We start from the raw sequence: 11,824 nt of genomic DNA on the forward strand, positions 1-11,824 counted from the left end.
AGCCAGTAATGGCCCACGGGCCCCACTTTGGGCACCTCTGCTATTGATAATATCAAAAATAACCAATCGTAAAACAGCATTTTGATTTCTTGGAATAGACTTAACCTAAATATTAGTGTTTAAAATGGAGGATTAAATATGTTAATACATTTTTTTTCATTCCGATCAACAATATGTAAGGTGTCCAAACCATTTTTAACAACTATGTCTGTCCACTGAGTTTATTTGCTTGCAGTGCAGAAGTAAACTGCAAACAACAAGAAAACAAACAGAAGCTGGAGTGGTGACGCTCAAGCTTGAATTGTTGGTTTTCCAGCCGGCTGAGCAGCAGCAGCAGAAGTCGTCATCCGAGTGGAGGAATCTTTTTATGGCTCCTGCACTCATGGCTGAAGGGAGGAGAGGAACAGTCTGCAGCGTTTTAGCCCACAATTTCATGATGGTTTCAGCGAAGAGGTCAGCCGAGCGTTTCAAGTGGCGGAGCAGCGAGAGGGCAGCATTGTAGAGGAGAGCAGGTAGCGTAATGATCAGGTAGACGATATGACATCAAGCGTACTCAGAGATGGCCCGGCACAGACAGCTGACATCCTTTCAGACAGAAGGAACCACTGAAACAAGACGAGACAAAATCAACACAGAGGAGAGCCATTAGCTCCGAGTCAAGAAGAGTTGTTATTCCCTGACAGCATCTCAAAGACACACAGTCTGAGCAGAAAATGGACAATAAATAAATATCTCAATGCATTCGTGAAAGTTGACAAATCTTTGGATTTCTGAGTAACCATATCAGTATGTTTCCATTCTTAACAGGTATGCAAATTATGCGTGCGGTGTTATTTATATCAGTTATATTTAGATTAGTATTTCTAAAATTGCAAAAAACTAGAAGAATGTGGCTCTATGCAGAGGTTTTATTTGAGATTAAAAGCAGAAGAAGAGGGTTTGTTTTTTCTGGAGGTGGCAAACTTGAATCACGAGGTTCCAGCAGGAGCCCAGAGCTTATGGTTGAAGGGAAATTTTATGTTTAGATTTCATTTAAGTTATTCATATACGATTTATCACACAAATTAAACCAACAAAGGGCTTCTTTGTCAGCAGCCTTACACAGAGTCTCTGAAATCTGAAAACTGTCTCTGACATTAAGAGGAAAAAGATACAAGAAGGCAATTGTGATAGAATTCACAAACTGGTGAGTTGATCAGTTCTGTGCAATAAATACTGACTAAAATGTGCTATAAACACATTATATTATAGTAGATGAATATTTATTTTGTATGATCTTGGATTTCTTTTATTTCTGTTATAATTTGGTCGTTGTGCTTGGCACATCTATTTTTTATATCCGTTCACTACAAAAACTGTCCATCCAAGCAAGTTTTTAAATTGTGTATCCCAGCAAAAATCTTTTTGATTTAATTTTGAGACTGATTTACTAAACAAGAAGAGAACGTATGAGATTATTTATCTTGTTAGACTGAAAATTTAACTCAAATTAAGTGGAAAAAAATCTTCCAATGGAGTAAGACAATCAGACTTGGTAAGATTTTTGAAATAAGAAACAAATTGAGTCAAATTAAGCGATTTCAAGAATCTGATTGTTTTAGTCCATTGGCTGATTTATTTCACTTGAGTCAGGTTTTCAGTCTAACAAAATAATAATCTTACACATTATAGTCTTGTTTTGTCAATCAATCTCAAAACAAGGTCAAAACATTTTTTGTTCGTGAAATTTTAAAACTTGGTTATCTGGGCAATTTTTGCAGTTTTGTCGTTTTCCTGGATGTTTTTGTCTGCTCCTTTGTTTCCCCTCATCACACCGGTTCTTCATCAGTTATTATCATGTCTTTATTTCATCCCCTGGTTTCCAGCTCAGTCAGATTCATGTTGTTCCTTTTCATTAGTTTAGTGTCTGTTCTATCCATCCTGATAGACTTTATTTTATTTTGTGAATATTTTTTCTTGCRTTTGGATCTTTCTTTCACCTCTACATCTTAAAAGTTACATTAAACTTAGCAAAGAACCAAACTTMTATAAAATCTAGAACACTTCATTGCTGGTAGCATATGTGAAGCAAACAAAAAATATTTAGCACCATTAAAGTGTTTTATGTAGAATTATCCACTAAAAACTTGACATGCAGTAAATGATCAACCGACAAACAATTCGTCTCTCAGGTGCTGTGGAGCTTTTGTTGGATTTTTTTATCTATAATTTTCAGAAACTTTTGATTTTAAATGAGGTGAAAAACATTTGCACCCTAATTAAATTCAAACACTTTGATTTTTTCCACAACACAAACACACCACTTCTAAGACACCTAATTTTTGACTTAGATTTTATTATTCATGTGTTTGTACAACACAGCATTATTATTACTGCTGACATCTTTCTATGTCTTAGCTTAAATCTTTATCTATTGAGACAAAGAAAAGAAAAGTTTAGGGTCTCATAAACTCGGCATAAAATGAATCTGATTCTCTGAATGTAACAAATTTCACAAGAGCTCGTTTCGAGTAAATGAAGTCACTCTGATCACTTTTAATGATTTAAATTTCGTTTATTTGGTAGCTCACTTTAAATGTTTTGTTTTGTTTTTCACTTGGTTGCAGTTCTTACACAGGAATGATAATTTGATTTCCACAACTGTTTTATGTTTTGAAGATGTGCCTTCAAAATTTAAAAAAAAAATGTTCACTCAGTGTCATTTCTGCTTTCGTCACTGAGGCTTTCAAAATTTGACTTCATTTCACTGAGATTCACGCAAAAATATTCCAAGAGCTTCATGTTGATAAAACTTAAATCGAGCTTCCGGAGGCTTAAAAGCTGCTTGAGGTTTGGCTGAGCGCACGTTTCCTCTGAACCGCTTTGATTTTGTTTTGTTTGGAAAAATCCACTCAAACAAGCAAGAAAAGTAAGAAGTTTCACTTCTTCAAAATTGCCTCATTTCTGAAAACAGATTTATAACAAAAACATTGGATTAAATTTAATATATGAACAAAATGTTTCAATTTAACAAGATACTGAGAGATTTTTAATTATTTTGATCTTATTTCATTTCAGTTTTATGAATTCTGATATGAGACAAATGTTTATTTGAAATACTTTTATTTTATTTTATTTTACTTGAAGTTTTTGTAAGCATATTTAAATGCCAAATTCTTTAAATGACCTAATTCATGTGCAGAGTGTTGTGAAAAAAAAAGACCACTTTAAACGAATAGTAAAATGAACTCTGCTCTCAGTTTAGTTTTATTAAAACCTTTTTGTGTCAGAGTGTTTATGAATCTGTCCAGATATTATTCTGTTTTGAGGATTTGGTTTAAACGGCTCTTGGCTAAAAGCTGAGTTATTGTTCTCGCAAGAAAACAAGCAGAAATATAAAAACTAATAATATTTTCACGCTGAAATGTAAAAGTCAAACCAGATTTTTTTATTTTATTTTAAACAGCAGCACTTTCTTGCGTCTGTCAGAATTTGAAGTCATTTTGAGGTGTGTTTATGTGGATTCATCTAAATAATGGTGGGTTATCAGCTGGCCTTGCGGGATAATAGCAGCCCAAAGTGGGGACAAACAGGCAGGTAAAAACAGCTCGTTGACGTGCAGCTTCTCCTCACATTTCCATGGCTGAGATGTGATTTAGAAAGTTTCTGTCTCCACATGCACTCAGTGYTTGGAAACTTTGGATTAAAAGATCTCCTAACTTTTTAGAAAAAWATGTGATTTTATAATTTTTTCTAGACGTTATAATCAATTGCAACTATTCACAAAGTTATTTATTTGTTTTTATGTCTTTTCTTACCTCTCTCTGTTGACTTCACATCACATTTTTACAGCCAGTGTGGCCGTGTTTATTTTATGATATCAAAACTAATATTTGACTAAATGAAAGTAATTGAGAAAAAAGTGTAGAAATACTTTGAAACTTGTTTGAAAAATATAAAAGACTTAAATGTTTCAAGAATCATAACTGCATACACATTTCTATTGTTTTAAGTTATTATTACATGACATTCTGCACATTTAGTKTCATTAAAGCTCTTCCTGTGCTTGGAAAAAAATGGAAATAAAGATGTGTTTTCAGACCGAGACAAACACTCGTGTTTGTTTTCTGTTGAAGTGAACTAAATGCTGSTTTAAAAAGACACACAAACAACCTCAGAAAGGATCCGCGTGATTACAGTTTTAAACTACTTCAGGACATCAGACGGGATTCATTGTGTCCCAATAATTGAATGCATTGAAGGGCAAACAGATGAGCATTGGTGGATGCATTTGGCCATGTGAGCAGCTGGGTGACAAAGCCAGAGTGACTCACAACTGTACTCTCTAACAGCTTTGTTTACCTGCCCTTCCTGCCGCCACAATTAATGCAGCCGAGAAGTGGACCAACCAGGTACCCTTGGAACCAAACACCCAGTCCAAGTACACTGTCCCACTTTGTTCCGCTGTGCATTTGGTGATCTGCATTGATCTGCAGCTAAGGCCTTTTATTTAACTTGTTGTTACAAAAAAAATGAGCAGCCATGCTGAAATGTTGCCACTCTGCACATAAACCAGAGGAGACAGGCACTTCTAGAAATTTAGATCTGAGAGTTTCAAGAAGCTACACTTTCAATTTTTTTTAAACAAAACAACTGATTGTTGATGGAATGAATATGCATGTTTGTGTTCGGAGCAGCCCTTTTTAAGATTTGTTTTGCATTTAATCGAAATCTCACCCATTATTCTCTAAAACTGATCATGTTATAAAAAAACAGTCTAAGCTTTGAAAAATGTTTGGAATTTGTTGTAAAAATAACTTGTGCAAAGACAGGAGATACGTATGGGGACATAACATTTAAATGTTTTGTAAAATAATACAAACTTGTAGCTTCTCATTTGGAAAGTTAGTCTGCATGTTGCAGAAAATCAGAAAATTGCTCTTGATTTGTTCTATTCACTCAGCAATGATGTTTGCAAATTATAAGTGTGATTTTTTATTATGTTACATGAAGGTTATTATATTTCTTTAAATTTTATTGTCTTTTTTGCAATAGCTTAAAACTGACAGAATACAATTAAAAATGACAGAAAATAACTAAACTCTGATCTCTAACTGACTTTGAGTTATTTTAATATTTTATGGAATTTTCTTTTACAAATAAAATCAAAATTGCAACAATAATTAAACACGTTCTCCCTCCATATCCAGYAGGGATTGTGGTGTCTTTGTTGCCCTAAATTCAAATCTCCTTGATGAACTTTTGCACTAAAAAAAAAAAAACTTTCCAACTTTAATCCTATTATAAACCGAGTTCTTCTGTTCTCCATCTTTCCCAGCTGCAGGATTATGCCCCAGCATCCCATTAAAGCCCATATTCTGTTTTTTGGCGCTCTATTAGCATCATTTCGTTCATCAAGCGACATTAATTGTGTCTGAATGCAAACTCCTGCAGAAGAATACGGCCTTCAAGAGGTCTGTCACATACTTTCTCCACTTGGAAGGACCTTTAACCTACTTATCCGAGGGACCGCATCGTTTCAAGTAGCGCAGCTGAAAGATATGCACCTGCCCGCTTTTTTACTCTCACACTGCGCCGCGGTTTAAGAGGAAGGAAAGTATTTGATCTAAATGGTACCACAATGACTGCAGGTGTGGAATGTCCTGCACAAAATCTCTGCACAAACTGAACCTCGAGGACAATAAATCCCGAGACAAAAATGAAGAACGCAATCCAACCGTGGAGTTGCAGCACATGGTTACGGTTTATTTGTGTCACTAAAGTAAAAAAGACCCACAAGMCTATTTTTTCATTTATTAAATTCAACTCCTGAATAAATACAACAACATTGTGAAAACAGTGGAACCGACGAATAATTTGACAGTCTATTTCTATTTAAAAACATGTCAAATGTCCTTTTTTCCATCTTTTTCACGAGTATGGGCTAAATAAATGTCAATGTGTGTAACGACATTAGCCTGAATACTTTTCATTTGGCACTTTTTAATTGTTTTGCGTAAAATCGTATTAGAAAAAAATGCGTAAAAGTTTGTTTTGCTGCGTAATTTTTCTCTCTGAACGCTAAAATCCTTATTTTTTACTCTGACATTTCCTTAAAAAGGCAGTGAATAAACATCAAGATTTTCTTTTAAAAAATTGCCAGTTAACAAACAGAGGAAAAATACACGATACGAGTGCATCAAGACAACCAAACCAAATGAAACAGTGTGGTGCGTAATTTACGCACGGAAAGTCCAACCTGGATAGATTCGACTCTTGGCTCATACATGTTGCTATTTATACACATATCTGTTTAAATCCATCTATAGATAATAAAGATTTGTTTTAATTATACTTTAGTCAATCCGCAGTATTTTTTAAAGAATATATATATATATATTAGAAATGAATATTAAAAGGCAACAAATCCAAATTATTTCCCGTGTTTTCTGCACTTTATACCCGGCCGATGTGTGATTGAGTTGGCAGGTCAGGACCCCGGCCCTTTAGCCATTTCTACATGTCTCTCAGGGTATTGAACTCGCATCAACGAGATGAAAAAAGCACTCCAGGAACCAGGCGCGTACAGGTCCATCTGCTGCGCTGAGCTGAGCTGAGCTGAGCTGAGGGGGTTGATGATATATATTAGAAAAAGGTTACGTGTTGGACATTAACCAACTACATAAATGGTTTGTTATTTAGAATCTGGTTAAAAACATTTTGATCCAAATAAAGCCTATAAAACATTGCATTAGATGCTCAGTCGCTGCTAATGAATTAAAGTCATTCTGATCCAAAGGTTCTGTTATGAATGTACAATTATTGATCTTCTGGAACAGGTAGCAAAATTTAGATGGCACAGATTTTACACAGAAATGGTACATTTATTTAATTGCTTAATTTTATTATTTTTTTGCTACGTGATTGCTAAATATTCTCCTTTTGTAACTTGCAAAGCGAGTAAAATATCGCCCAGAATAAATGACGAGTCTGAATTTTAGTAAAGTCATCATAAAGTGAAATTATATGTCAGTCTTTTTAAAATGAAATGAGAGCAACCAGCATTTTTCGCATTGTGTCAAGTTTTGTCTTCATGGGGATGAAAAAAGGTCAATAAAGACTRATTTAAAGATGTTTTTCCTCATAATTTGCGTCTTTCTTTCGGCAAACACACGACATCAAATTGTAGTTAAACAGTTTAAAACAACCAGATTTCTTTATAAATCGTTTCCGCGTAAAATCCAGAGGTTTATTGACCAACCTGGGCTCAGTCTCCTCCACGTGTCTCCGTCAGGTCCGTGCATCCTGCTCCCGCTGCTTTTCTCCCACATTTTTATTCACTGCTTTCAAAACTTACTTTTACAAAAAAAATACTGAAAAAAATCATATCAATTCAAAGCTTTTATACGCGTTGGATGCAGCCAACAAGAGACAGATTTTTATGGGATCCTAATGTGGAGGGTCTGTGGACTGGGGTCCTGCTCTCTGACTCGGTAATCCACGAGGTTGAGAGCTTTGCCTCATTTACATAATGTTAGAGGTCTGGGCCGAGGCCTACCTTTCTTTTTCTACTTGAAACACGGTGCCGTTCCCAAAAAACAGAGGGAAAAGAAGTGTGGGGATATTTACAGAAAGGGATTTTTATTCTAAAAAAAAAAAAAAAGAAAAGAAAAAGAAAGATGAATGTACCAAAGAGTTTATTTTAGTTGGAAGCAGGATTTTTTTTGTTATAGTCCTTCTCAGAAACAAAACAAAACTTTAACTCTTTTTTCGTGTTTTACCTAATCACTAAAGTTCAACCACTTCAAGTTTAAATCCAGCCTGATGTCTGAGGAGAGAAAAAAAAAAACAAGAAGTGGCTGAGATATGCATGAGAACAATAATTTATTACATTCAGGTGATCAACCTAACCGTGGAATGGGCTTCTCGTTGTGTTGCTGTAATTGATGGCTGACCATGTCACATCTTCATTTGCTCAATTAGGGAAGGTAGCTGCTCGCTGCCATGCCATGTGAAATTTCATTAGTGGCTTCATGCAGAAAAGAAGGAGCGCAGCAAAGACAGCTCCCACAGAAACATAAATAATAATAATAAAAAACAACAAAAGAAAAAATAGAACTTATAGACCTGCTGAAAATTCATAGTGATTATTTCAAAAAGTGGTTTCATGGAAATAATAATGGTTAAACTTATCAAAAATATTTTAATTAAACAAGTATATAAATCTAAAAGACTTCAAGAATTTATTTTAATTCTTATCACAATCTGTTGCAGCTTTTTCCCTCTTTGTCTCTTGAACTTCTTTTTGTTTCACTCCTTCTCTTCTTCCTCTTCTTCCTCTGGCGCCAGTCAGTTTGCTTAAAGATTACAACGTCGGGTCAGGACTGCAGAGTGTAGAGGTTGACCAGACCTGGCGGCTTGGAGCCAACATTGTTGCCTCCAATAATGTTGGCTCCATAAGCCCACCAAGTCACCACAAAAAAAAAAAAAAAAAAAAAAAAAAAGAAAAAAATCTGAACTTGATGGCAACTTTTGGCAAACACAATCCAAGATGCGCGCCTGCCTCTCCTGCCTGCAGCGCGCCACAGACTCCCATTTTGGATCCCCACTGCCTTTCTCCCCCCCTTTTTTTAAAAGTATTTTGTCATTTTGAGCTTATTTGGACTTGTCCCTCTGCTGGGGTAAAATGATGCTTAAGAAGACTAAACGAGCTGGTCATACAACTTCATTGTGGCTCTTTGATGATACTCGGTGGCCCTTGTGTCTGTTCAAAGTGCTCTCAAAGTTTCTGAAAAGTGTGGAATTCCCCACTGACGCAAAAAAACAGTGGGATCAGCTGGTGAACGCAGCAAAACGAGCTGCTACCTGCATAAAGTTGTCAGAAAGGAGATGATCGTGAATTAGCGCGCGGTTTTAATCATATATAGAAGTTAAGGCATTTTTTCCGTGAATTATTTCCCCTAAAATGTCAATGACTATTGTTTGCTGGTTTAGGAGTTTTGCTCCGCCCCCTGTGTTTGTCGTAAACCTGGCTCCTGGCTCCAATAAACCCGGGCTAAGAGCGCCCTGGGCTCGCCTCCTTCTCCAAGGCGATCAATAGGATCTCAGGCGCACTCCAAGCACTCTCTTACGTAGACATCCACCAAGGAGAGAGCCGATCCAACAACACGGTTGATCTGCTCCAACACAAAAATCTACCTGCTTTCCGAATCATGTCGTTGAGCCCAAAGCACACAACGCCTTTTTCAGTGACAGATATTTTGAGTCCAATCGAGGAGACCTACAAGAAGTTCAGTGGCATGGACGGCGCAGGGAACCTAACCTCTCCACTGGGAGCCTACCGACAGCCTCAGGTGTCTCAGACCGGCATGCAGCAGCACTCCATGGGCCACAACGCCTCCGTGGCCGCCACGTACCACATGCCGCACAGCGTCTCCCAGTTCTCCCACAGCACAATGGGGGGATACTGCAACGGAAGCATTGGCAACATGGGAGACCTCCCGTCGTACCAGGAGAGCATGCGGAATAGCGCAGCAGCCACAGGATGGTACAGCGCCAACCCTGATCCCAGATACTCCACAAGTAAGTTCGTTTTTTTTTACACTTTTTATCTGTTTTTATGTGATTTTTTTTGTTTTGTTTTGTTTACAAAATGATCACAGATAATATCAGGAATTTGAGCGCAAAACTCACATGCTACATAGTTTCTGCTAACAATTAAAAGTAGATTTAAACCATTTAAAATTTTTAGGAATAATAATTAAACTGAAAAGGAGATCATTTTTTCAAGTCTGACTTGAATTCCTATAGCACCTACTCAAATTATTATTATTATTATTATTATTATTATTATTATTATTATTATTATTATTATTATTAATGTATTTATTTTGTTTAACAGTTAAAGCTTTTTCAAACTTTAATCGAACTTTTCTAATTAAATTGTAAGATGAATTCAGACAGAAACAGTGCTCTCCTCTTCTGTTTATTGAACGCATGTATATGTATGTATATTTTTAAGTTTCTAGATTCATGGGACCTTCCACAGGTATGAACATGACTGGCATGGGGAGTCTCACAGGGATGGCGGACCCCAGCAAAACCATGCCAGCGCTCCACGCGGCGCCCAGGAGGAAACGGCGCGTCCTGTTCTCGCAGGCGCAGGTCTACGAGCTGGAGAGGAGGTTCAAGCAGCAGAAGTACCTGTCGGCGCCGGAGCGGGAGCACCTGGCCAGCATGATCCACCTGACGCCGACCCAGGTGAAAATCTGGTTCCAGAATCACCGGTACAAGATGAAGCGCCAGGCCAAGGACAAGGCGGCGCAGCAGCTGCAGCAGCAGCAGCAGCAGCAGCAGCAACAGGACGGCAACCTGTGCCAACAGCAGGCGCAGTCCCCGCGGCGCGTGGCCGTGCCGGTTCTCGTGAAGGACGGTAAGCCGTGTCAGAACGGCTCCAACACGCCGACACCGGGCCAGCAACAGGTGCAGCAGAACCAGCAGCAGGGCCAGCAACAAAACGGAGCCGGAGTCGTGCTCGCGTCCTCGGCGGGCAGCCTGAGCCAGCACCAGAGCCAGCAGCAGGTGAACGCGCTGGACCTGGAGGAGATGTCGCCCAGCCCCCCCTCACTGCACAGCCAGCTCAACATGGCCCAGATAGACACGTCTGCTGTAGATTACACCAGTAACATGGTCAACTCAAACCTCCTGTACGGCAGAACGTGGTAGGACCTCATAAAAAACTGCTACTTTCCACTTTTTTTATATGTCAACACACAGGCGCGCGCCGCGCGCAGACACACACCCAGGGCGCACAGAGGCTCAAAGAGGCGCATCAACTGATCAGGGCACATTTTCTTGACATCTCTGACAGGGGAGTCTATTTTGGAACATTTTTAGAAATGGCTCCCTTGACTACGTCGTTTCTGGACCTTTTGTAATTCATGTTTTGGACCTTCCATGATGTTAGTCTATGTTGTTGAAACAAAAAGGAGATGCTGCTTCCCCTATTTGTACTGAAGAGGAAAGGTGGACTCAGACACTAAAAAACACCATTCCTTCCTTTGCGGTAACTTGGTATTTTATCATAATAATATTGTAAACTAATGTATTGATTTAGACTTATTGAATAAAGTAGTTACTTGTATATTTGGCTAACACACAAGAAAAAACTGTATAATAATCATTATAGCATCCACAGTTCTGTTTTCTTTATTCTTTTTTTCTTTTCTTTTTTTTTTTTTTTTTTGTAAGTTAAAAAAGGAAGAAATGCGTGATGGCTGCTGTATATGTTTCAACACCAAGTGAACGTTAACAATAAATAACTTGAAGTGTGAGAGCTATTTCTGAATAAGTAATTTTTTTAAAAGGGATCTGGTTTTTGGAGTGCATTTTCATTATGTTGTTATTGAGACCAAATTGAGCTGGAAAGCAAGGTCGATGAGGTAGCCAGCATTGTTCAGGTGACATTTTGAAGGGCTGGCTTTCATTGGAGATTCTGCAAGACTTCAAGACCAGGAAATCACCTCTTTATAAAAGAAAGAAAAAAAGGAAAAACTTTGACACTTTTCAGCCAGTTTCAACACTGATAATAATGTATGCAATAATGTAATAATATATTCTGTCCTTCTTTTTTATTTTAATTTGCTGGAAACTCCTCAATCATTTTGACCTTCTTCTCCTCGATAGGCCCAGACCTTCGTTTTGCTGCAGTGTAATTGGTCAATTTTATTGTGAAAGCGAGCTTTCATTAAAAACGCAATTACAGCCAATTATCGCAATAAGAACGAAGAGCTTATGTTTCATAAAGGCATAAAGTACATGCCGCTCTTTGTAGTGACATTAAAGG

At 37.6% G+C, this 11,824-nt stretch overlaps 1 protein-coding gene and 1 long non-coding RNA gene across 3 annotated transcripts; one reads left to right on the forward strand and one right to left on the reverse strand.

Moving 5' to 3' along the window:
* Positions 1-207: 207 nt before the first annotated feature.
* On the reverse strand, positions 208-7,647 carry LOC106519225 (uncharacterized). Its single transcript, XR_001310420.1, has 2 exons — positions 7,241-7,647; positions 208-605 (listed from the first exon to the last, which is right to left on the reverse strand). It is a non-coding gene; the product is annotated as an uncharacterized LOC106519225 (long non-coding RNA).
* Positions 7,648-8,891: 1,244 nt separating this feature from the next.
* On the forward strand, positions 8,892-11,318 carry nkx2.4a (NK2 homeobox 4a). Of its 2 annotated transcripts, none has more exons than XM_014010808.1 (2): positions 8,892-9,561; positions 10,001-11,318. In XM_014010808.1, exons 1-2 carry the CDS (start codon positions 9,192-9,194, stop codon positions 10,702-10,704), a joined length of 1,074 nt encoding a protein of 357 aa, XP_013866262.1. In that variant the 5' UTR covers positions 8,892-9,191; the 3' UTR covers positions 10,705-11,318. The 2 variants fall into 2 exon arrangements, with proteins under 2 accessions (XP_013866262.1, XP_013866270.1); XM_014010816.1 differs by having other exon boundaries at positions 8,893-9,561; positions 10,028-11,318.
* The last annotated feature ends 506 nt before the right edge of the window (positions 11,319-11,824 follow it).

Source organism: Austrofundulus limnaeus, unplaced genomic scaffold, assembly GCF_001266775.1.
Source record: "Austrofundulus limnaeus strain Quisiro unplaced genomic scaffold, Austrofundulus_limnaeus-1.0 Scaffold2, whole genome shotgun sequence".
NCBI lineage: Eukaryota > Metazoa > Chordata > Actinopteri > Cyprinodontiformes > Rivulidae > Austrofundulus > Austrofundulus limnaeus.

What these genes read in the sequence shown, in the direction of transcription:
- nkx2.4a (XM_014010808.1), top strand. Translation starts at nt 9,192, where the DNA reads ATGTCGTTGAGCCCAAAGCACACAACGCCTTTTTCAGTGACAGATATT. An exon ending in TGATCCCAGATACTCCACAA is followed by an intron (nt 9,562 to 10,000) that starts GTAAGTTCGTTT and finishes TATATTTTTAAG; the next exon opens with TTTCTAGATTCATGGGACCT.